The sequence below is a fragment of the Mesitornis unicolor genome, unplaced genomic scaffold, assembly GCF_000695765.1.
Source record: "Mesitornis unicolor isolate BGI_N332 unplaced genomic scaffold, ASM69576v1 scaffold36088, whole genome shotgun sequence".
Taxonomy (NCBI): Eukaryota; Metazoa; Chordata; class Aves; order Mesitornithiformes; family Mesitornithidae; genus Mesitornis; species Mesitornis unicolor.
This window is the reverse complement of record NW_010201923.1, coordinates 24,527-49,375: the sequence shown is the minus strand read 5'-3', so window position 1 is coordinate 49,375 and position 24,849 is coordinate 24,527. Positions and strand designations below refer to the sequence as shown.

Below are 24,849 nucleotides of genomic sequence, written 5' to 3'. Positions count from 1 at the left end.
TTTCCCTTCGAAAGAAAAGCCCATTGAATCCTCCTGCAGTAAATCATCCTTATGCTGTGGGATCTCAGGTGTCAGACACATTTTGCAGTAATAGCTGGGGTTATTCGTAGATCATGTTGACATGCTACAGTAGATGTAACAGATGTCAATTTGAGGTAGGTTAAGATGTTTGTGCCTAGCCGCTTGTGCATGGCAGTATACAGATGCTGAATCTATTTTTCATGCCCTATATGTTTCTTTTGATTGTTTTTAGACCAATCAGTCACTAAAAATGACTACTGGCTGAAGTACCATATATACCTCAGGCACCATGAAGTACAGCACATTTAGGATTCAGTAACGGCAGAGTTCCTTCAACTTTAACATCCAGCGTTTAATCTTTATGATTGTGAGCTACCTTGCACTAATAATTGCTGTACTTCTGGTTTCCTTTGACATTGGCCTGGCCATAACTCGCAGAAAGGCCGGAACTAGATTTTTAGCCCCAAACAGAGACATTATTGAAAATCTATTTATTGTGCCTGATGAATGGTTTGGAGAATCTGGCCATGGCTTCCTCATGACAAATACGCCTTGCTCATGTGATCTTTTTCTACTCTAAGCTCTTTGCAGTGAAATTCTCTTCCTTTGGGTCAGAACAGGATAGCAGCAAACTCTGTCAACACTCCCTCATGTCATCGGTCTTACTGATTTCTGTGGGACAGCTTCTCATCCTGGAAGATGAAAGCTGAATTGCACAATCAAAGCAGGAACAAGGCGACAGAAGGCCAGCAAAAATCAGTTGTGAAGCACAGTCCACAGCAGTGTGCTTGTGTTTGGGAACTTTTAGGTCCTTTTGAAATGCCCCTCCATTTAGAGTTTACAAGAGGAGAGCCACAGAAGGGATAAATCAATCAATGGCAGAGCTACTGTGACAGCTCACGCACACACACATGCACCCATGTGGGTGTGCAGCTTGTGTCTTTCTTCATGTTAAAGGAATTTGGGTGGTGGATCTACTTAGCTGTGGCACAAAGGGATAATAATGCACAAAGCAGAGGTTCAAAAGCCACCTCATGGCCAAGTTTAAGGAGCTGACAAATGCTTACTTCACATTTTCCTTAGGATTTCCCATTCTACTCTTTCAGAATACCAATGCCTGCTGGGAAGGGTGACGGTGTGTTGGGATGGGATGGGTGAAGTCACTATGCAGTTTCCCTTGCACAGATGCCTTTTATGTGACTTCACATCTGATGATCAGAGACGGAGCCACCATTCCAAACGTTTGGGAGTGCATGAGCTCTGCTATCAGTGTACAGTTATGGGCTGTTTAGGCACTGTGTGCTGGACCCTGAGGTGGGGAGGCAGAGGAACACAGAGCACATTAGCACCCATGGACCATAGTGCAGTGACCTTATCTACTGCTACCTGGGCTTGTTCAAGGACAGCACTTGCTACCTTACGTGTAGTACTGTGGTGAGACTTCGAGAATTTCTAAGACATGAGTTACTGTCAGGGGATGACGCTGCACTGTGTGTATATACCAGCTTGAGGTTATGTGCTACCACAAGCCAGTGCAGTGCAGAGGTGTCATAATTGGGCTCCACTCCATAGAAGTAGAGGTTTAAAACAGGCCCCAGCTGCAGCTACCTCAGGGCCCAATGCGCAGGCACAGCCCCACTGTACAGGCTATCAAAATGCTCCCTGCCACCAGAAACTGTCACCTCTCCATGTCAATATGAGGAAAACTGAGCATTTCACAAGGTACAGGATGCACAAACGTTTGGTTACCAAACTGTGGCTCTTGGCTGACTCTTTCCAAGTAAGCATAAGTTCAAACAGTGATTTTATTCATATTAAACACCGCTCTGGTAAAGCAAAGTTGCCATTTCAAACAAAGCCCTGCTGCTATACTGAAGCCAGCCACGACTTCAGGCAGTTTAAGAGCAACATCATAATTTTCTGAGGGGTTTCTCTTCTCCCTCTTTACCAGCCCTGTGTATCCAGAAGTTCCCTTTCCTCTCTTTCTCCCCTGCCACCCTCACCAGTCCCCCACCCGTTAGCAGCCCCGATACAAAACAGATGGTTTTCTTTTCTTTCTAGGAGGCTGTCAGAGAAATTATACTTGCCTCAGTCGCCAAAGCTGTGTCGCTCTGAAAGCAAGTGGTTGAGATGAAAATTATATTTCTTGCAACATGCAGCATCTGGTGCACAGCTGTTGCTCTGAATGAAATACCAAGTTAACGGCAGTGTGGAGCAGTTGAAGTTCTCCCCAAAGTAGTATTGCTGAGTTTCTAAATATGCCTCTTAAATTATACTCTGGTGAAAAATCACTCAAACTCGATCTTTGCCTCTGTCTCCCTTTCCCTCGTGCCCCATTTCTGCTTCTCCATATTTAGCACAACAAAGTAACAATGAACAGCATGGCCTTTCTCAAAAGCCGATCCCCACCTGCTTATTTACTACAGCAGTCTCACAGTATGGATTATGCTGCTGGGTATTTTTGTTTAAACGTCCGCTGACTGAAAAGGTCTGGTATAGCGTGGAGACTGTTTGACAAAGCTGCCGTAGTGAAAGGACCTGCCTCCACTGCCTCCCACACTCACTGAACACCTGCATGATGACAAATGAATCCTGAGAGCTCTCTTTGTAAAAGAAATAAGTCGCTGTACCTTTATGTGGCTGAATGGCAATTAGCGCCCTCCCTCCTCCCCATGCTTCCCTCCCTAATTAAATTTGCTAATGCCACTGGCTCAGCTTAGACTGCCCCTCCTGTCCTCTAAAGTACCACACTAGGGACAGGGAGGTGACACCACAGTCAAGCCTGCCCCATAAAGACGGTGCCTACATCTTTTAGGCTCCTTTGGAAAGGCTGGCTGTAATCAGCTCAGCCTACTCCAGCATATATATGGGAGGTCACTTCTTTCAGCGCCTAACAGTTTACAAAGAAAAGAGGGGTTTGCGTGAGCGGAGGCAGCTCCTCAGGAAGGCTGCAAGGAGAGGAGGGAGTCTCACAAGTAACAGATGGAGAGAGAAAGCAGAGAGGGGAGCTGCAGTCATGAATCACTGCAAGGGTATTTCACCAGCTGGTTGTAAAGATAGCCAGGCTGCACGAACCAGGGGAAAATCTAAGAAGGAAATGAGAGAAACTGTGCAATGCTGCTGCAACTCAGTGCCAGTGACAAGTTAAAGGAGCTACATCCTAGGAGTTGTATTTAACTGCTCTGGATGAAGAGACTAAGCCTAAGTTCCCCCCACACACAGATCTGCCCAAGTACTCTTGTGGTTTTGCTGGGGACTTCAGTCCCTGGAAAGATAACTGAAATAGGGAAATGAAATTCAAGAAATGTGTTTCTGAAGATGAGGATGAATGAATAGGGAAAAATCAGGATGTGGGTGGGGGTTAAGCTCCACCTTGAAAGCAAAGGGGATGCTGGGCCAGAGAAATCTTTCCTTTTCCTGAAATGACTTAAGCTTTTCTTCTCAAGATTATAATTGGTCGGTCACTTCTAGCTAAACACGCTGGTGATTTTCCTTCCTTATGAAACTCCCTTTATATCCTCTTTTAGGCAGTTGTCTTCTGAGAAGAGCAGCAATAAGGTTTTCTCTTGCCACAATCTCCATTTTCCTGTACTCAGCAAATATGAACAGGAAGGGATCAGCACAGATAAAAGACTTCACAGTGAACAGCTCATATTTATATTAATAAGGTGAGCTCCTAAATGCAAGAAACAGAGAGACCTCAAGAGACAGGGCAAAGATCCTTTTTCTCAGGTTTTAAATCTCCTCAGCCACATTTACAAAGTGCTAACTAAAGGCTGAGGTTGTGCCAATGCATTTAGAAACAGGCACAACCATGACAGTTAAATGTGGAAGGTTTGCCTTGGAATATGCCAGACTGAGGTTCAGTTCCTGAAACACCGAATGTTTTTTCCCTGAAATGTTTGACTAGAAAATACTTTTTTCCTTGTTATTATGATAGCACTAGCTGTCTGCACACATAGTCACTTGTAGCTTTCCCAACAAGGTGCAAACAGGGGCAAAGCTATTGCCCACAGTCCAGTCCATCCAGCAAGGCTAAATGCTGGTCAGACATAGGAGCAGACTAAGGTGGAGGCATTCCTCCAGCCTGCACATGGACACCAGGATGCAGCCACACGGCTGCTGTGCAGAGTGGCCTCAGAGACCTCCATGGACGCTCTTGTGGTGTCCCACAGATGTTAGCAGAGAAACAAGGAGCAGCTATGCACATCTTCCCATGGGACATTGGTTTCCCCCCTGCACATTATGTTCCCCATACTGTAGTGCTCTAGCCTGCAAGATTGTCCTGTCTCTGTGGCAGCCCTTTGAGATACAACCCTGCCAAGTCCGATGAAAAGGGAGCCTCTGTGGTTTTGGAAGAAGGGTAACATAACAAATCAAATCCTAGTTGCATATCTACTATAATATCCACATTGGTGTTACTTTCTACAGCCCCACTCCTCAGACTGCCTGTGAGAGCCCTGGACTGTGCAGCAGTTTTTGTTAGAATGAATAACAGACAATACCAGCAGAATGAAGAATTTTATATGTAACTTGGTCTCATTTTAGTCCCTGAAGTAAGGTGAAAACTTTCAAACATGGCAATATGTAATGCAGCTATATCAACAGCAACTTTTCTGATTTCTAGCACATACCAGTGTTGTGCACTGGGAATTCTGGGGCAGCTTTAGGCAAAGCAGAAATGGAGATTTTGTTTCAGTTAACAAACTCTGAATATGAACAGCACAGCAGTTCTTCCTGGAGCTGTTCTGATAGTCAGTTCCAATCATTTTTATTTTGTTACTGCACTTCATACAACAAGCATCCCTTGATTTCTCATATGGATGATCTCTTGCAACAAAAATTATGAGCAGCACCTGGGGATTTTGGAAGAGCAGGAAGGTTTCTGTATCTCTATGATGGCTCTTACTGAAATGACCAATTAGTAAATGTGACACTTAACTGGCCCTCATTAGGTTTCAGAATTAACATTCCATGAAAGCAAATGGGAGGCAACTATCACTTCTTGGTCTTAATATTTCAAATTGTCTTATGTTTCCAATCATTTTGGGTCAGGTCAACCAGACTGAGTCAATCAATGGCTACTCAAGATGTTATAGGAAAAAAACAGACATTAATTATCTTTAAAAGTGGTCTGCCTAACAGCAGATTTATCCTTACATGAATCGAGAATCAAATTTCTTGTGCTCTCAGGTTCTTGCCCTTCAAACCTGCTCTTGCATATGTGCCTCTCATAGTACCGAAGGCCTGTTCCTTTACAGCATCCAGGTACACTAGAACAATTGGTGAGAGTTAAAAGAACCATCCCCTCCCCAACCAACCACAAGAGCAGGTCTGCCCAAACATATTTTTGGAGAGAAGAAAACTGATGGCACTTACCTCCAACAGCATTACAGCGAGATGTCATTTCCCAGAGGACCAAAGCCATGGAGTATACATCTGTTTGTTTGAAGGACTCCACATTTTCCAGGTTCATCCTGGACTCCAGAACCTCAGGGGCCATGTACCTTGCTGTGCCAACCTACGGGAGAGGAGATTGCAGGGAGCTCAGGAGCTGAAATTGTAATTCATGTTTTGGATTCTCCTGTGATTTAACTTCAGCTTTCACAGAAACAGTGCAATTTGACATGGATCCAAAAATTCAGGCCATACTTGGCACAGATTGTGTTTTCTGCTGCCAGGGAAATCTGGCATTGTCCTGACTACCAACTTACTTGCACCTCCCTTTGTAAAGAAAAAAAAAAAAGAAAAGAAGCCTTTTTTAGTTCCTTAAGCAAATTATTTTGACACAAACAAGCTTTCTCACTCTGTTGCTGTTCACAGATAAACTCTGCCCTTTGGGCCTGAAGCAATCGCCGCTGACTGAGTGTCTTTCGGATGAGCGAAACACATTGTATTCTTGTGTGTTGCATATTACAGTGTTAGCTGTTTCTTTTCAGGGGAGGCTTAAAAGGAAAGTGGCAAATGCAGGCCTGGCAGAAGACAGCCAATACACAAATACTGAATGCAGAAGCACACATTTGAATTGAAACCAAAAATCGTCCCCTTTGTTTGAAAAGCCATTCTCATAAACTTTATTCGTACTGAGCAATTTTCAGCAATGATTTTAGCAGCTTTGCTGAGATCTAGATTATGACCCTGCACTACAAAAGGCAAAGTTTAAATGTCTGTTTTCATCACAAGAATGGATTTGAGGAAGAATTTTGGGATCACTCAACAGTTGCTCTCAAATGACAAACTCTTCACGGAGTAGGCATAAAAAATTTAGCCCCCTTGAAAAGCCGCAAACATAGTATGTCTTTGATCAGGCAAAGACAGTTTCAGATTGGAGACTGGTTAATCCTGGAGATGAACAAGCACAAGTAGGTGATGCAGAAGGGCTTGTGATTCAAATGAGCTATTTGTAGACTGCACTACAGCAATCACTCCAGAGCCCAGCGGCAAGCAGGACTGCGAAAGATCATTTCAGTTGCTGGGTCTGCAATTGCAGGCAGCCAGACAATAAATGTACAGTCCCTGAGCGAGCCCTACGACTTCCATTTTACAAGCTTCTGTAAACATGTCTTACCACCTCAGGCTCAGGGCAAATGGTAAGTTCCCCAAAAAGTGCAATGCACCGTAAGGAGACAGGAGGAAAGATCAAGGACATAGCTTTGTCATAGGACGCTACAACAGCAGAGAATTTCTGTGTCAAAAATATCTAAATGTAGGATATTTTGTAGGACAGAAAAAACCTCAAAACTGTGCGATCAGTCCCAAAGTTAAATTCCCTGTTACCTGGTCTCTGTGATGAATTTAATGCCAAGCATGTGAGCAACAGCCATGTACTGAACAGGTACTTGGGACAATCATGTCTCAGCCCCACTGAGTTGACCAGCATCTCCCTCCCCCACAGAACATGAACATATGGAAGCTCTGCAGCAGAGGATGTTTATGCCTCCCATTTATTCCTCAACACACAACTGCTTCCCCAACCAGATCCCACCCAAATCTTAAGAAGGGTTACCTGTACACTATGGCCCAAAGTCCCACAGCCCCAAATCCTACTGATTTTACAAAGAGCTAATGGTGCCTAAATACAGATTATTAACATTGTCACAAAGTGCTGTTCTGGTCTGGCATTTCACACCCTCTTCGCAGCAGTAAAAATTATCTTTACTCAACTTTGCAGCTTTACTCAACTTTGCAGCTTTACTCAACAATGGAGGATCAAACCCTATAACCAAAAAAATAAAGTGGGAAATACAGAGAAAATGTAAAATAGTTTGAAGAATGGTATCAAATCAATCCTATTTCCATCCTGCTTAGGATTTATCATGTGTTCCACACTGCTTGTGTCCTTTTATCTGCATATGGATTATTAGGTCTTTGGGTCAAAAATATTTTTCCTGTATCTTGTGGAAACCTGAGTCCTGAGTCTCAAAGGCATTTCAGGCATCTAAACTCCAGCAATTCAGAGTTGGTTGTCCCTCTGCAGTCTGGATATGCTTTGTCTTTGCTAAAACCAGTCTGCTTTCAGCTCTTGCTTCTCCAAAACTTCTAGCAAAGGATTATCTATGGTACAGGAAAAGGTTACATGATATGGAAAGTAGTTGGGAAAGAAGATGGTTTTGTAACCCCAACAACTTGCCTTGAATATTACTGCCTAAGGCTACCTAGAAAAACGGTAAAATACTTATACTCTTTTATTTATTTCACAGGAAGCTAGAGGTTTTCTTGAATTAAAATTAAGGTCACTGGGTCAGAGCTCCATTATATACTTTTAAAAATTGGGTCTCCTGGTGGGAAGGGTTTGAGTCAAAGGGTAAAGTTTAGAAATTATGCATAAGGCAAATCCTGTATCAAGACCCCTTTAGCAAAAGCTACAGCACTGAAGTTGGCATGTTGGGGAATTTAAGTGGGTGGTGCTTGTGTGCCCAGAAGAAACAAGGTGGAGGTTGAAGTGGAGTCACTTAACACCATCATACTCCTTGTCAAAGAGAAGAACAACACTAGCTGGGTCACCCCCAAACAGATTCAATGAAGCTAAGCAAAATAAAATATGGGGCCTCAACACCAGCACCCAAGGACACCAATTCCAAAGCTGCGCTCTGCTTTGGTCAGCACTGCACTTTGTCATCTGTGTCAGTGAGGACTGTGGAAGTGGCAGTGTCAATGCTGCTCTTCTACTTCCAAGTGTCTGTGAGCAATGCCAGAGAAATCAGCTTGAAGCATGGGGTGGCTTTAAGCAACCAAAGTCAGTTGAGTTGGTTTGAGTTTCACAGCCCCTGCCTAACACTGCTGAATACTCTGTTTTCACTTTATTCCAAACAGAGCCAGTCTTATGCACTACGATACAACTTCCTTGAACTCCCAAAAACATCTAGCATGCTGGAAAGAAATGATATGTTACTGTGAGTGGCATTTGTATTATTTTAAATCCAGCTTCCTTGATTATCATTACTCCCGGTGCTGGTTAATAAACTCTCTCAAAATGAGATCAGGACAGTTGTCTCTCACTAAGGAGACTTTCAAAGACAAATCTTCATTAGATAAACAACAGCAAAGCTCCCATGAACTCAGTGGAGCACTTCTGACTGAAGAACTGTCCCTGAAACTTTCTAACCCAAAATATTAGTTTTGTGTGAAATAAAAGTCAGTGTAAATGGTCAGGATTTGAGTAGGACCTATGCATGAAAATATAAATATAAAAATACATTTATAGATATATATAATTAAATAATTATGAATTCATTAACACGTGATCTGAATTTATACTGTAGAAGTTTTCATTAGACGAGCCAATACTTAGAGAGTGACTTGAAAAATTTCATCCTCAAAGGATTCAGATACATCCTTCTGGCATCCTTGTGAAGTAGATTATATCCATGATACTTAATAGAAAAAACTACGTGGCAATTACTTTAATTTGAGATTCTTGCACTTGCTTGCATTTGTGCCGTAATCTTAAACAAGTTTAATTTTGGCCTTTTAAAGTGATTATCTATCACTCTAGTTACGTGCTTACGCCTCTCAAGGACAGAAAACTGACTTCATATATGCTGGGGTACAGCACAAGCAGGTCTACTGACACAAACTCACAATGCCGTCATGCATTAAAACATGTGCCACAACGTCACAATGAGAAGTACATCCTTGTGGGATGTGTGCATGTGTGTGCATTGCAGCAGCACCACAAAGAGCAGCTAACAAGATCATACACGCTTTGTATGAGTGTATAAAGAGGATAATTGCATCATATACCTATGCAGCTCTGATCATAACAAAACAATCATTGCATGTTTCTTACTGTAGCTTTAATGTTTAGAGGCTCCTTGTTGATAAATACTGTCACTTTATTTTTTGTAAGATTTTAAGTAGATATGGCAACATAGAATTATTCCTCTTTTCAGCCCAGGAACTGAGACAACAACTGGTACGACACGCACCCTCCCCCCTTCTTCAAACTTTTATCTTACCTGCCCACTGTTAGCCAAGTCATCCACAGACAGAGAAGGGTCCAGCCTCAGGGATAACCCAAAGTCACAGAGACAGCAGGTTAAATCATTTTTCACCAGGATGTTGGAACTCTTTAGGTCTCTGTGCACAATAGGTGTTTTGGGGCGACCACAGGGCGTGTGATCACTGTGCAGATGGGCGATCCCTCGCGCCAAGGATCCACCCAGTTTCCAGAGGTCCTCCCAGCTGATAATGTGCCGTGTGAGGTATTCCTGCAAGTTTCCTCTAGCATGGAAGGCAGTGATTAACCAATACTGTTTCCCAAGATCTGTCTTACGCTCCTCAGCTGTCAAGAATTGGAGGATGTTCTCATGCTTAAGGTTTACATCCGAAAAAATGTCTTTCTCAGTCTTCCAGGAGGCATATTCTTCATAGGGAAATATCTTGACTGCCACAGTTTCATACTGCTCTGATGTGTTTTGCTTCAATTTGGCTTTATACACTTCAGCAAACCTTCCTTTGCCAACAACAATGTCCAACTCAATGGGCAGCAATTCTGTGTTGTGGTTGATGTTGTTGGCACATGTAGAGCTGATGTCTGAGCGGTCATCATCTAACATAATGGCACAAACATCACTGCAGTCCTTATGTTTTCTGGGCTTAACATTCTTCTCCCATGCCTTGTTGAGCTTCCTCTTCTTATGAGTGCGGTAAGCGTAAAAGATAACAATCACAGCAACAGAAATCACCAGTAATGGGACAAGACTTATGATTGTGACTTGGGAAATTTCATCTTTCTCCTCTGGCTTATGAGGGTCATCTGTAAAGAAGAATAGAAGGCAAACATACTTTTAATTATATCATAGCTTTATGTACATAGGAGGTTGTCAATAATTATAATTTTTATGCAGAGTGCAATACAGAATCTCTTCCACTAACAGTAAATAATAGAAATTATCACTGCTTTCTTACCTCAGAATGTTGTTTTGTATTAAGCCTCCACTTACCAGGACTTCCTTGTTTGCTTATTTTATAAAAAGCCAGAACCTAATGTAATTTAATAGCTTTGTTCTTCTCTCAGGCTCTTAATACATTATGGATGAAACTTTCACTTTCCTGAATACAACAGCCAAAGTCTCCTGCACTTACTCTGTGGATGTATTCTTGACAGATTTGCCCCTTTAACCAGTAATTACTGGAACACATAAATTTTTCTAAGAACTGGATTGATAAATAAATAGACGATGGAGCATTTGAATTCCCACTTGCCCAGTTACCACTCCAGATCCAGTATATGTCAAGGGGATCCATGTAAAGACATTTTCAGGAAGACTATCCACACACAACTACTGCAGGCCAATACTCAGACACAGTATATATGCCTGCATATGCATCTGAAAAAGAAAACTCACTCTCATACTTTCATGTATGTGAGAGAGTGTTGCCAGAACTAATTCAAACACTGGCACGTACACAGGTGTTTGAATCCTGCAGGCACAATCAGGCACGCGTGACACATCTGAGAATTGTCACCCTCCCCCATGTACTTTTTGCGTGAATTTATGTAACTGTAAAACTCCCAGCCTATTTCTTCCTTTGAGTTAGAGCAACTGTACTATATTATCTGTCCAAGAGGGAGATTGATGGGAAGAAGCCCTAGGAGTCTAACCCAAATGGAATAAAACAACTGAAGCTGCAACCAAAGCTAGGCAAGTGCCTTGTATTGGCAACATGCTTACAGAAATGTCACTGACTCAGGTTCTGTGTATCGGGCCAAATAAGTCCACATGAAAAGGAAAAGTTTAATAAGCTCTGAAGGGAAGTTGCCACTAACTACATTAGCCACAAGCCTCTGTTTCCCCTACTCTGTGCCTCTCAAAATGAGAGCAGTGCTGAAAGTGGAGGGGGAAAAGAGTTTATAGGTAGAAGAAGCAGTATCTCTGACCCTCCAATTTCTCTTGGATTCACTTTTCCATTGGAAACACAGTTAGCTGGCAGGCAGCAGGAGCCATCAGCTAGTCAGAGGTGATGGGACATCTAAAGGGTACATTCTCCTTTATTTGGAAGTAGGCCTGAATCCTGAACTAGGATGTGCTTCCTCTGTTTGAAAGGTCCATCAATCAGATGTAGAGCAAGTAATTAAATCTTAGCCTCTCTTACAGGGTTTCAAAGAAGAGGAAGTGCTTTTCTAGCAGTGACATTCCCAGCAAGCACAGGTCAGTGGCATTCACTAGCAGCAACTACAAAGAATGCATTTCCTTTACTTACGCAAAAGTGTGTTTTAAGCCAATCCCTTCTTCCACACCTATGCAAACCACAAATCCTTATTCTCAAGTGATTTCCCTTGGCAATCAAATGTTAGTAAGTCTTAAACTTTCTAAATTTTAAGTTAAAAAAATACTTTAAAAGTTCATCACAGATTACAGGCACTCCTTCTGCTTGTCAACACGTTAAGGGGGGAAAAATCCACCAGTTTTTTTTAATGGCCCTTACTGGAAAAATATATTTAGAAAGTCCAATGTCACTGTCAGTAAACAGAAGATTTGCATTGCTTATTCCCATGTGCATCTTTGCTCTCAGAAAATCTGCCTTATAAAGAACTTGAGAAATACCTTGGTAGAGGAGAGCTGAGTACATTGTCACAGCTGTTTTGGAGATTTGGCTGCAAGTAGGACACAACTGCATGGACGCAACTATGACCCGTAATGATCAGATAAAATAGTTTTGATGAATGTTTGAGATTCTGTTGGTTTTTTTGGGTTTTGGTTGTTTTTTTTTCCTTGGTCACAGAAAAATATGCTTCACATTTAGACTCTGCTCTTGGAACCGAGTAATATGTCAGCCATACCATATGGTATAATTTTTAACAAAGATGAACATGCTTCTTTAGGGACATTTAAGCCTTTTTTTCTTTGCCATAGAACTGCAATATGTGGCTCAGATATTTGAAATACAAATATCCTTCTAAATGAGGGAGAAAAAAAATCCAAGATGTATTAATCAATTTTAAATTTCTCCCCATGAGTCCAAGCAGTTGGAGGTAGCTGGGTACATGTTCAGCTCTGAGAAGAAACAGACCCAAAGCTGTCCCTCCTTGCCTGCTACGTCCACCTGCGTGAGGATCTCCGGTCGATCCTATAATGGCCTAGAGCAGGCTGTATTATTTTGGCCTACAGCTGAGAAGTCTCTAGCAGACTTCGCAGCCCCTTTGACTCTTCCTCTTTTTGCACAAGAGAAAGCTCTGCTTGTGGTGCAGGGGGATTTCTGGGGAGAAGGGAGAAACTGTTGATGTTGCAAATGTCACTCGAAAAAGAGTGAAAAAAACATTTAATCAAAGCAGAAGCTGAGCAGTTTGGCCACTTCCCCTGAGCATTGTATTGTCCTGCACCTCTGCTGCAAAGTGACACATCCGCTTTGGCATTGTCCCTTGGAGGAAGTAGGGAGGCAGGGAGTGAAAAGCATACAGCTGCACATCCCCACCTAAAGCAGTAGGGACAAAGAAGGGTGTGTTCATTTTTAGTTTTTAAGAGCTTAGACAAGTCCTGCTCAAGGCTTGGGAAGTGCAAGAATAGGCACCCAAGAGGGAGCACTGAGTGTCAAGACTGACAAGGCTGAACTTGGAGCCTAGGAGGGGACTGAGCTGCCTGCCAGCAGAATCAAAGGAGACAGCAGTCCCAGCAAAGAGCTGGTGGCACTGGGGGCTTGTCCGAGGAAGGAACTTCTGGAACTGCCTTTGATTTTGACTGCTGATATAAGAACAAAATCAACCCTTGCACGACAAGCTAAGGTTGAGGTACTTCTTTGTTGAATCTTTGCCCAAAGTCAGGGCAGGATCAAAATTCAGAGCATATCTGTGTGTTTGCATAGTGGCTAGCCAACATTTTCTGGCTTGACTGCAGGAATCCAAGTATAAATATGTTCATTTGCTTATAAATAAATATCTCTGAGTCAAACCCCATAATTTAAAAAATGGGAGTGCAGCTTCCTCTTTCTGAGCACTGGAATGAGCAAAACCTGGCTGCAGAGGCAGGCAAGGAAATGGTTAAATGAAACAGCTTTTCAGGCTTTGCAAATATGCTCCTAAATAACTTTCCCCACCCAGAACTATTATTTAGTCGGATCAGTCCTTTCTTAAGCTTCAAAAGAGCCTATTAATATAGCATAACAATAGAGAAGTTGAGCTAACAGAAAGCTTCCTGTATGCGGTATAAACTAAGCTCAAGCCATCTGCACAACCCTGAACACTACCTTAGCCTTTAGGGAATAGGACTCAGGTGCCAAGGAAAATGGAAACACTGTACAGCCCCTGTTCAGTTGGGAAGCTTCAAAGCACATCGCTTTGCCTACAAATTCTTTAGGTTGCATCGGGTGCCTTTGATTGAATTTGGGTGTCACTGAACTTTGGAAACAAGAAATAAAACAATGCTAATAAAATTAAGACTGGCACTTTAATGCACAGGGCAGCACAAACGCATAGCCAATCCTGACAGAACTAATGCAGTGCTCCTTGGTGCTTGTGCGAGTTTGGAAGTTGCTGCCTATTCAATCGCTAGTCAAAGCCACACAGCAGGGCAGGAATGTATTTGATACTGGCAGAACTCAGGTTAAACATATCGACACTGATGTGCTGTGAGCTTGTCTAGCAACTTAAAAAACACCCGGAAACACACAGGCACAGAATCTGAGCCCAGAACTGGGACTGTGATCTGGTTATTTTGCAAGCTCCTGAGACACAAAGCAGCCCTTTGAGCTGACTGGAGGACAACTCCGTTTTGCAGCAATTCTGAGGTTTCAAAGTTTGGTTTCAATGCCACACTGGAATGAAAACTAACACTTTTTGAATGATTTTGCATAAACAGAATTCTGTTCAAATGTTGCAATTTGGCAAGAGATTTAAATGCTGAATCTCCAGAAGTGAGGGGACTAGTCTGGGGTGTGGGAGTTGCAAGTTCAAGTGCTGCTCTGTTTTATTCAGGGAAGAATTGATTATTCTGAATCAGGCAAAATGTGAGTTTGAACCTCACATGTGTACTGATTTTTGGGCAGGACACTAGGCAATAAAATATGAAAAAGTCTCCCCATTTCTTCAACGCTACTTTCTGGATGGAAACTAATTCCATAAAATGTGTAATATTCAATGAACTGAAGCTCTATTCTAAGCAGCTGTTTGGGGTAACTTTGTTTATGCCTATTGAAGAATTCTCAAGGGACAATGAAATTCTGTAGTTCAGTATCTCATGTAACTTCCTGATTTTGGTCTTTTTAGAATTAAAATGGCTTGGAAATCTTCAGCAGAACATTTTTAGATGGGAAATGTTGATTTTCAAAACAGAAACTCTGCCTCTGACATTCCTGTACTTTTCCCTGAAACTCCTATCCTGAGGACAAAAGTGGTCTGAAAGTTGATCCGACTTTTATGTGTTAAAACTTCTGCTATTTTTACCGGCATTGGTTTTTGGGCTTTGTGGATGGGTGTGGGGAGCTTTTTTATTGGGGGTGAGGGGAGACGGGGAGCTTTTTCCTTAGGAAAATGGTTGATCCTGTCACAAAATACTTGGAAATAATCGAACTCAAATGCTGCATCTCAAACTAACCTGCATTTTTTTATCTTGGCAGTTTCTTGGGAACATTATAATTTTCCATCCTTGCTGGACATGAATGATTTTTTTTCAGCTTCATAGTTTTGTGGGGCAGGAAATCAGTTCCACCCCTCCCTCAGCTCTATGCTGAACCATCTGATGGCAGAAGACAAGAGATTACTAGATTTTAAAATCAGAGTGGACTCTGTCTTGCTATCCAGTGGAAAATAAACCCTGACAGTTCTTGCAGGCTTTCCTGAAAGTTAAATTGCTGCAGCCAGTTCCTGCATTTGACAAGAGTATTTTTGGACTAGGTAAACCAAGTCTGTCAAAGCCACTAACTTGGTCTGAGCTGTATGTCTTCATCTTTTAGTCTAAAGAGGATATTGCCAGGGTATCCAAAAAGTATCTGCTGAAGCAGCCTCCTAGAGTGGCACTAGGTTAGGTAGCTGGCCAGTCTGCCTGGCCTGCTATAGGGGCTCAAAGATAGTAGAAGTAACAAGGTAAAGCCATATCTAGAGCCTGTTTCTAAAGCACTGACTCAGAATTTGGGCCCTAAGGATGTTTGCTGAAAGGTATGGGAACTCATTCACTTGATCTCTTGATTATTTGCCAGCCTGAATGTTGCTCTGCAGTCAACATATGGCTGGCAAACCAAACCCTCAAAGCACTTAATGCAGGCCGTTGCTCAGTGCCATCACTTATCTATTTTCCTGAGAGGAAGTAAGCCAAAGATATGAGCAGTTTTCGAGAGCTGTGGCACACTCACTGCTGCTCTCCCCTGGGGGTTAGCAGCTTTGTCCTTGGAACATGACTACCCACGATCTGGTGATTGGGACTCAAGACATGTCTGTTATACCCAGGGAAAATCCCCAGTTACATGTCCCAGTTATGTGTGTTACAAGCTGGAAGAGTCATGCATATGCATCTGTCACCTGACCGGAATGGCCGCATCTTGGCCACAGGGGTGGAAGGCAGGCAATTTGATTGCCTCTGGGTGGCTTACTTCAGTGAAAAAGCTGGGCAGCAATGATGTAATGGATATTTTATCTATTGTAAGCAGAATTTCATTTTTAAACTGATTGCCAAGTATGCTATTCAGCACCCAGGAGGTTTAAGAAACTGTTAAGCTCTAAGACAGAACAAACAGTTTGTTGCTGTTTCATTCCCTCACTGCTGGCTAGAAAGTGCAATTCCTTGGCTTGCTGGCACAGCATCCATTTGTTTAAAATCTCCCACCCCTGAATGCATTCCGTTCTTATCTCTCCCATTCTAACAGGCCACTTCACTGTGTGTACATGGCATCCCTCACACATTTTGACTTCTGCAGCCGAGCTTTCCTACTTAGCGATATGAAAGCCGACATATAACTTTACATGATGTGAGTGTGTTCCTGTGATACATGCCTCAGTTATACAACTTCGTGTTTGCCGCTGTTTGCTGGTGGTTTTCTGGAACAAATCAATCTCTCCAGTTTCAATATGTTCCAACAGATGCCACACATTAACCACTATTTTTATTCTCAGCCTGAGTTTCACCCCTCCAACCTTTCCCAAAATATTATGTTGCCAGTATTAGTTACAGTTTGTTTCTGTCTGTAATTATTAAAGTCTCTTCCATGACAACCTGATAAAAGGTTGGCCACGTTCCCACACTTATTAAGCTCTCAAGTGATGCAAATTGTAACAAATATGCCAACCAGACTGGAAGAGTGCTGCCTAGTTTGTTTTTACACAAATCTGTAACTGAGCTCTGCATGGTTATTTTCCTAGGAAGCAAACAATATAAATAATACAGAGCAAAACAAAATTTTGGCTTCTTTTGCCTCTTTCCATTCTATTTCCTTTCTATCCCGCTAAGTGAATCAGACGTTCAGTATTAGACAGCCTCTCCCTTGGTTACATGCAGCTGCAGGCATTGGGTGGGACTCTGGCTGCAAATACCTAAGAGGAAACATAGAGAACAATGCCAATATGCAAGCGGTGAGAGGTTCTGTGCAATGTTATATAATGCTACTGACCTCTTTTATGGGGCAGCTGGAAGACAGTTACCTTCTGAGCATGTTAGTTGGATAACAGAAAAACAGATTAATGAAAGTCTTTGTTAAAATCCACTTGGAAGCAGTCCAGCTGTAATCATCTCCCTTCTGCTGTTCCTTGAGCACTGGACAACCCATCACATGAGTATTTATGGCCTGGCGGCTGTTTGTGCACAGGTCTTAAGTCTGCTCTTAAGTAAAATCACTAACGCTTTCACTCTAGTAAGGAGAGGAAGAGGAGAGAGAAAGGAAAAGACAGGGGCAACATGTTAGAGATAAGTGAGAGATACCAAGTTAAGGAAGTTCTAAAACATTATCTCCTGGGATCTAGGCACAGGACAAGGCATCACCCAGGCACACTTGCAGTGGTTCAGGCAGCAGAACAATCCCAGGTCTCTCAGGTAACAACTGTCCACAGTGAGCAGTCACAGCACTTGACACACTGCAAATCCATAGGCTGTAATTTGTTTGGGCAAATGACTCAGACACAATTGATTAATCAAATACTTACATCTCTTACACTCTCAATTAGCAAACTTAGTAAAACCATGATCAATGTGAAGACTGTTAGCAGCTCAATACCCTCCCTCTCAACATACTTCCACAATTATCTTCATTATGCTCATAAACTCTTGCTGACCTGTCAGTCATCTCTATCACTGAAGTTTTGGTATTTCAAGGCAACTGCTTGCATGATTCAGGTAGTCATTAATTCTCGTATACATTGTTGCTGCTAAAGGTTCCTCCTATATTATGACCTGGTGCGGCGGGAAAGCCCAAGATAATGACCTCATCTTGTAGTATGTGAGGAATAAACAGAGACTACTTGAAGAATTTCACAGGGACCTCAGCTTCAAACTGCGTGGAGATCTGCATAGCATGGCGAGACAGGTGACGAAGGAAAACGATCACCATGTAAATTATTAGAATTAAATTACTCTAAACCCGATAGAGCTGGGTGACAGGTCTGCAAATCCTGTTTTCAAATTCTGAAATCTCTGCATTTTTGCTTGGATTTGAACTTGAAGCCCAGGAAAACAACTGCATATATAACAACAACAGTACTTAAAGGATTTGTTGTCCTGTCTGCAGTTTCCAGTGCTGGGGTCACCCTTTTACATGCTGCTGAATGAATTTGTCTGAATGAACCTGCACAACATGAAGTTGCACCACACAGCAGGTAGGTCATACACGGAATAACATGCAGGTATCCCATTTCCTTGGCTACAGTGAGTGTCATCTCTGCGCATGGAGAACGGGTTCAGCTGTGAGGCAGGAAACAGTACAGTCTTACTTAGTCCCTTTGGGTAAACAAGGCTTGACCTCAGTCAAAAAGCTTAGGATTGTTAATAAAGAAGAACTTTGTTAAGCATTTGCCATGCTCGCAATGGCGGATGAATAGAGGCTGTGAGATGGTGTGATGAAGGGAAGGCAGAGGTAAAAAGCTGCCCAAACAGCAAGGGAGGCCTGGAACTGTGCAACCAGCTACAGACAGACCTGGTTAATCACAACAGGTCAAAACAAGAAGGCAAGGCAAGATGGAAAAGATCCACCAGACACAACCAGTCATCAGGCAGCAAAAAACCCTGGCAGTCCAGTTCTGCACTCATCTTTTCCATGACAGCAGGACCAGGCCCCTGACTGCCACCTAGCCAACTTCTAGCCATCCAAGGTGTTTTTCCTCCTGATTTTGGCTAACCTTTTCTAGTGGTTTTGCTCCTTGGTTTTGCCTTCTGGTAGCACTGACATTAAACATTTGAATAAATAATAATTAAAACAGACTGGCATTGACTTTTGCTGTGAGAAGCACTCTTCCACCACAAGGAACTTGTGACTTGCTTGCCAGTCACTCACAATTTTGTTTGGCATAAAAGAGAGGGATTAAAAAATAAACAGAGTAATCAGATTTGCAGTGGCTACCTGTCTCCTGTATATTATTTCTCAAAGAACTGCAGAATATTGTTTGGAGTGATTCTGCACACAGTATTTTCCACCAGTCTCCCATGGCCTGAAATGCCAGAGATCTGAATCAGGGTCAGAAGCCCCCTGACACAGCAGAACTACAGGCATGTTTAGGCACATGCCTGACTGTGTCTTGCTTATTTTGCAGATTGGCAATTTAAATGAGAGTCAACTCAAGAAACAGGCATTTGATTTAGATGTAACTACTTCAAACACTTCCAAAGCCACACTTGGGTGATTCACACCACCTTCCACTACCCCAAAACCTTTAGATGTCTGTGTCTAAAAATGGAGTCAGGAGGTTTAACCTTCACAGTCAAGATTGATACAAGTCAACAGTGCTATAAACCAATCATTCTAAAAGCAATAATAGCTCAGATGTGAATCATTGGAACATAGTGACTAACCTCTGGTGGAAATTAGAACTTGTTGCCTTACCAACAATTTTCTTCTTTACCTCAGAAACACCAGGAATAAACTAAATCTGGTCTGCCTTAAGTGTGCAGCCAGAAGGAAGAAAGGCTAGAACACTGATCATTTATAGCAATAGCTTGAAAAGAAAGGCTGCAGTTATCAGGTGAGAAAACACAATCTTTTTTACTGTCTTAGTGTATGCTAATAAATGAGTGCAATCACTTTTAGATCAGGTTTTTTAAGACTATTTTTTGCCAACTCTTTAAAACTATAGAATGTGCAAAAATATTGCAAAAATCCTTACTTTGGTGTACAAGAAATGTAGAGAGAGAGAAAGAAAAACAAGAACAATGTACAGAATAGATCTGGATGACAGTCATTCCAAAGGCAAAATTATTACAGACTATTATCTAGTTGTCTGGAGGAGCTGTGGACCAGCTGGCTGTGATGTTCTGCTCAAAGTTAAACACAGACAGGAAACCACATGTCTGATACTGTAAAAATCGTTTGTCTTTCTGCCATGGCTAACCAGGCAAGCAACCCAAAGGGGCTGTTTTCATTTAAAAGAAACACTAATCCACAACAATAAAAAAGGAATGACAAAGCCTCAATTCTTCCCCCTCCCAATTGCAGTTAATGCTTGTGTTTGTGAACGAACTGGAACTATCACAAACTGAAGTTTTACATTCCTTTAATCTTTATCTATAGTTATTTACTTACTACATGTGAATGCAGGGCACAGTTTTAATGAGACACCTACAGTGCTTACAGCACACGACCTGGAAGGAAAAGCTCCACTCCAAAGAGTGAAAGGAATGATGGTAAAAAGGACTGGGTTTTCATCTATACTACAGCTTCCCTTGGGCTGCTCTGGAGGTATGAGGGGGGCTGCAGCAGAGTTAATGGGACTGATGGAGATGTTGAATTTATAGAACAGTTTTCATCAACATACACAGAGAAGACAGATATTTGTCAGAAGGAGTGTATTCAACTACACAGCTTCAGGAGAAACAGCTATAATGTGACTAACTTATAACAACTCAGCCAAAATCCACAAGGGTGTGGTTTGCTTTGTATAAAAACTAGACAGCTGACACAGTAAGATCTTTTCACTGGGAACATGTTCTCTTCAATAAAATCAAAGCAATCTGTTAGATTTAGGTCCTGGGTTTACCACCTGTGCTCACCTCAATACCAGTATTTACTCCAACTCCTTTAAAGCCCACTTAAGTAAGGGGTGGTCATACAACTACGGTTGTCTGGTTTCAAATCAAGCCTGGGGAGGGGATGAAGAGGGGAGGAAGCAGCACCAGATATTGACAGCTTGGGCCTAGGGAGGTAAAGACTCTCTAGCTTGCTCTTGGCTAATTTGGTGCAGTTTTGCAACCTTAACTTAACTAGTTAGCCTTCTTCGAGGGCTGGAAAGTGAGAGCTAGAAGCCACTCACATAGTTGTCTTCCTCCATGCAGTCATGCACCACGTTTCCCAGGAGTGGAAACAGTGTCGCAACCCTTCATTCTCTCAGATAATGACGATTTGATTATATACTTTTCTGAGGAACTTACAGGTGATAAGGATGGGTTCTGTGTGCCATACTCATTTAGAAATGTGTGCACACAATATTCTCCACAGGAGGCCTCACACTTGTCTGCAAGAGACCTGATAGTCTCAATAAAACAATCATTGTGGGACCCAGCTGGTAGAAGAAAATAAAGCGAGGTGTGTGCATGCACACATGCACTTCTGTGTGTGCAGCATGAGGTCCACCAGCACTGCACACACCTGCACTGCCTTTACTGGTTTTGCAGTGGTCAATATAGGCATTCATGAAGTAGAATGGGGAGAGGTTATGCACTTGTGATTTGGTCTGTACTCAGATTTCATTGGTTTAGTTGAACTCACGTACATATCCTTGTGCTATAGTAAGCACAAGGTAGCATATCCACCAGTGAAGAAACATTCTAGCTACGTCATGCCCACCACAGAACAAGTGCAGATGGTCAGTTACAACAGAGAAGCTAACTTTAAATTCACATGCTATCAAGTTACTCAGTAGTAACTGTGCATACAGATGCCACACTACAGCAATACAGCTTTTTAGGAGAGGCAAGACTTTAAATATGGCATTTGCCTCTTGTTTCTATTTTATAATGTAATTGGCACATGTTGCATTTTGGCGTGTCAACAGAACAACTTTAAGTATCTTGCTTTCATCTTTATTTTCATCAACTTTTAAGTACAATGTCTTGATATGAGTATCAGTCTTACTTCAAATGGAAAATAGCCTGGCAGGAAGAAATATTCTCTGAACACAGAAAAGTTGAGATTTTGCAAGACTCAGAAAAGACCAAAATATCTCCTGCCACTAGAAGTTTTCCTCCACAAAAATGCAATTCCAAAATCCATTGGCATGACACAGTTAATATTACTTGGAATGTATAGCTTTGGAATGTAGGGTAAATTATTAAACCTACCTGATTGAAAAATGAGCATATCATTGCATTCTTCACCTGTACAGGAACACATGAACATCAATCCCCCATCTTCCTTCTTTTCCCTCATCAAACACTTCTCTGAGCTGGAGTCATCCAACATGTGACCATATAATGCTTCATGGGGATCATGGCATATTGTTTCTAGTGTCACATTTTCATCATTCTGTCTCCTAAAAATGAAAAGAAGAAAATTGAAATCAAAGAGCAGACATTTTGCAAAGGGAATAGACTGGACTTTGCCTGCCCAAAATTTGCCTCTTTTGAGAACTCAAATGGGATTTAACGAGTATCATATGTTCTTCTCTGGCTTTCCTTAATGGGGTAGTTCTGGCTGTGTCTGGGCTCCTCACACTCGGGCATTTGTACAATGGCACAGCTATTCCTGTATCATATTACCACTAAGATCCAATGAGTGCCTTTGAAAATCTCACCCAGAATTATTTAAGGTAATGCTCAATGAAGTGCTGTGAACTTCAGAACATACTTTTGGTTTTTGTGGTCACTGTGCAGACAGTAAAACTCTGTGGGAAACTGTGATAAAAACTGAATTATTTCCTCAAAATCTGAGGAATTTCTAGTGAGTTGGCATTTTCATTTTGCTTTTGAAACCTACAAACAGCACAATTTCTGCACTGAAGGAGTTGTCCTTATAATTTTTTTTTTTTAAATTAATACCAACCATAGAACTGGTGCAAGCTAGAGTTGCCTTGTTGTCAGGGAAATATTTATAGCTGATATTCTGGGCCATATTCCTGTGTTTTGTCCTGGTTCACAGGTTTAATTTAATTGACACAAGACTCAGAGGCAAAGTGCACTTTAAATACAGTTCTCAAGCCATTTGCCTTTTGGATAAATTGGCATGAAAAATCCAGAATGTATCTTAAATTGCACTACAGGCACTCTGTATGGCAATAATAGACGCTGACCACTTACTAAAGATGCACAGGACAAATAAGGAACAACTCCTGCATTTCAAGCATCTACTTCCAATTATGCTGAACATCTCTTCAAGTCAATGGACACAACTAATCCCTCAATATATGAATTATGTCCTTCTGTAAGTGGTTCTAATTATGTTCCTAAATCAGCAGCTGTGCTGCAAATACTCAGTTCTGTTCCTTTTGTCCACTTATGAACTTATTAAGAGTGCTGCTGGTTTTCTTTGGTAGGATTGGCTTACTGTTTACGGAAGGGCAAAACCTCAGTTTTTAGACTGGAATGCAAGTTTGGAGTCAACAAATCCTAAAGAAGTGTTACAACTCATTTTCATATACTCTTGATTTCTTTGAACCCAGACATATGCTATATAAAAAGCATCATGCTTACATCAGAGTCACTACATACACAGAAGATTTTTTTTTTTTAGCATTAAGAGAAAGTATTTCTACCTACACATGGTAAATAAGCCTTCTATGATAGATCTACATAATCTAGTTCACTTTCAAACCTGAGGGATAAATGTCTTTCTTCAGCAAATGCCACCACAATCCTTTCTGAGCTTCAAATCTGTTTCTACTCTGAGTGCTGTGGGTGGATGCAGCTTAATGGTCTGAGCAAAAGCATGTCTCTTTTCCAATAACAGCATAAGCTGGAACAGAACTGCTTTAGGAGAAAAAAATCTTCAGAACATTTCATATCAGAATTGTTGTTAACCTCAAGCAGCTCTCAGTATGCCGAGCACAGATATGAGTTTGAAGCGAGAGAGAAAAGCCTGGTGAGGTGCAAGGGACATCCTGAATAACAGAGCAATCAAGGAAAGTACTACGAAATGATGAATGAGGGTGTGCTCTCCTCCCCACCTGTATGAAAAAATAACTTACCATATAGCGACACAGACTTCAGTACTATTCTCACAGATGGCAGTGATGTTGCAGTTGCTCTTGCAGTGATGTTGATTTGAGCAGGTTGTTACTTTAACGTCACAAAATTTGCATAGGTTCGGCATTTGCAATCCACTTTCCTTATTTCTGTCTACAGGTGACATAATTTCAGCTTAGGGAAAAAAAAAAGAGAAGGAAACTTAATAATGGTATATTATCAGATTGCATTATTGCTCATTATGAAGATAAGGTTTCAACAGAAGCAAACATTCCCTCCCACCTTAAATTAGAAAATCTTTGATTTACAAATTACAAATTTTCTTTACAACAGGGCAAGTGCAACAGTGTCAAGATCAGGTTAATCAAAGTGAATTTGAAAAGTGAAATGAACTTGTATTGACTTCCGAGGGAGCAAAAGTTACTTTGCAATTTGCAGAATCAACCCTATTCTGAGTCTCATTTGCAATGAAATCATTACTCTGCAATCACCTACTTGCATTATTCACAAGCATCATATTTGTCCCTCATGTAACAATATATTGCATCATTGTGTGTGTGCCAAAGTAACTGTGGATACCACAGCGGGTATGCACATTAGGTGGCAGACAGCATTATGACTTGGATCATGACGAATTTTACAAGTTTGTTTTTCCTAACCTGAGGCACAATGTGGGTGTCATCCCTAATCTGATTACTGTGCACATAGGAAAACACAGAGCTGGAACTGACTTTCAATTTAAGGCAGATGGCCTGCCAGAGGTTTTAGGTGAAACTCAAGCTGGAAATGCAATAGGGCATCCGTGCAGCTCAGGTAATCTACTGCAGTCTTCCTGGGCTACCTCAAGGAAACTCTGAAGTCGAACTAAATTGCAACGACAGTCTGTCTTGTAGAAGTCTACTTTGACCCAAGAGCTACATTTCTGCACCCAGACATTGAAGAATTACTTGCTTACTGGTTCTGGGTCTTAGTACTCACCATCTGCTTCAGTGTGGTAGCAGTAAGGAAGGAGATATTTTTTGTCCCAGTGTATGATTTTCAGGAAACATATTTTTAGTTCAGTAATTTATTTTGAAAAGCCAGA

General features: G+C 41.7%; 1 protein-coding gene across 1 annotated transcript in view; it reads right to left on the bottom strand.

Annotated features, from left to right (window-relative positions):
* TGFBR2 (transforming growth factor, beta receptor II (70/80kDa)) overlaps nucleotides 1-23,931 on the bottom strand; it is a 30,106-nt gene extending 6,175 nt beyond the window's left edge. The window contains exons 1-4 of the mRNA XM_010190243.1: nucleotides 23,768-23,931; nucleotides 21,927-22,117; nucleotides 9,480-10,279; nucleotides 5,401-5,542 (exon numbers count right to left, since the gene is read on the bottom strand). Of these exons, the coding sequence (XP_010188545.1) occupies nucleotides 5,401-5,542; nucleotides 9,480-10,279; nucleotides 21,927-22,117; nucleotides 23,768-23,931 (1,297 nt within the window). The remainder of the gene's footprint in view (nucleotides 1-5,400; nucleotides 5,543-9,479; nucleotides 10,280-21,926; nucleotides 22,118-23,767) is intronic.
* Between the last annotated feature and the right edge of the window lie 918 nt (nucleotides 23,932-24,849).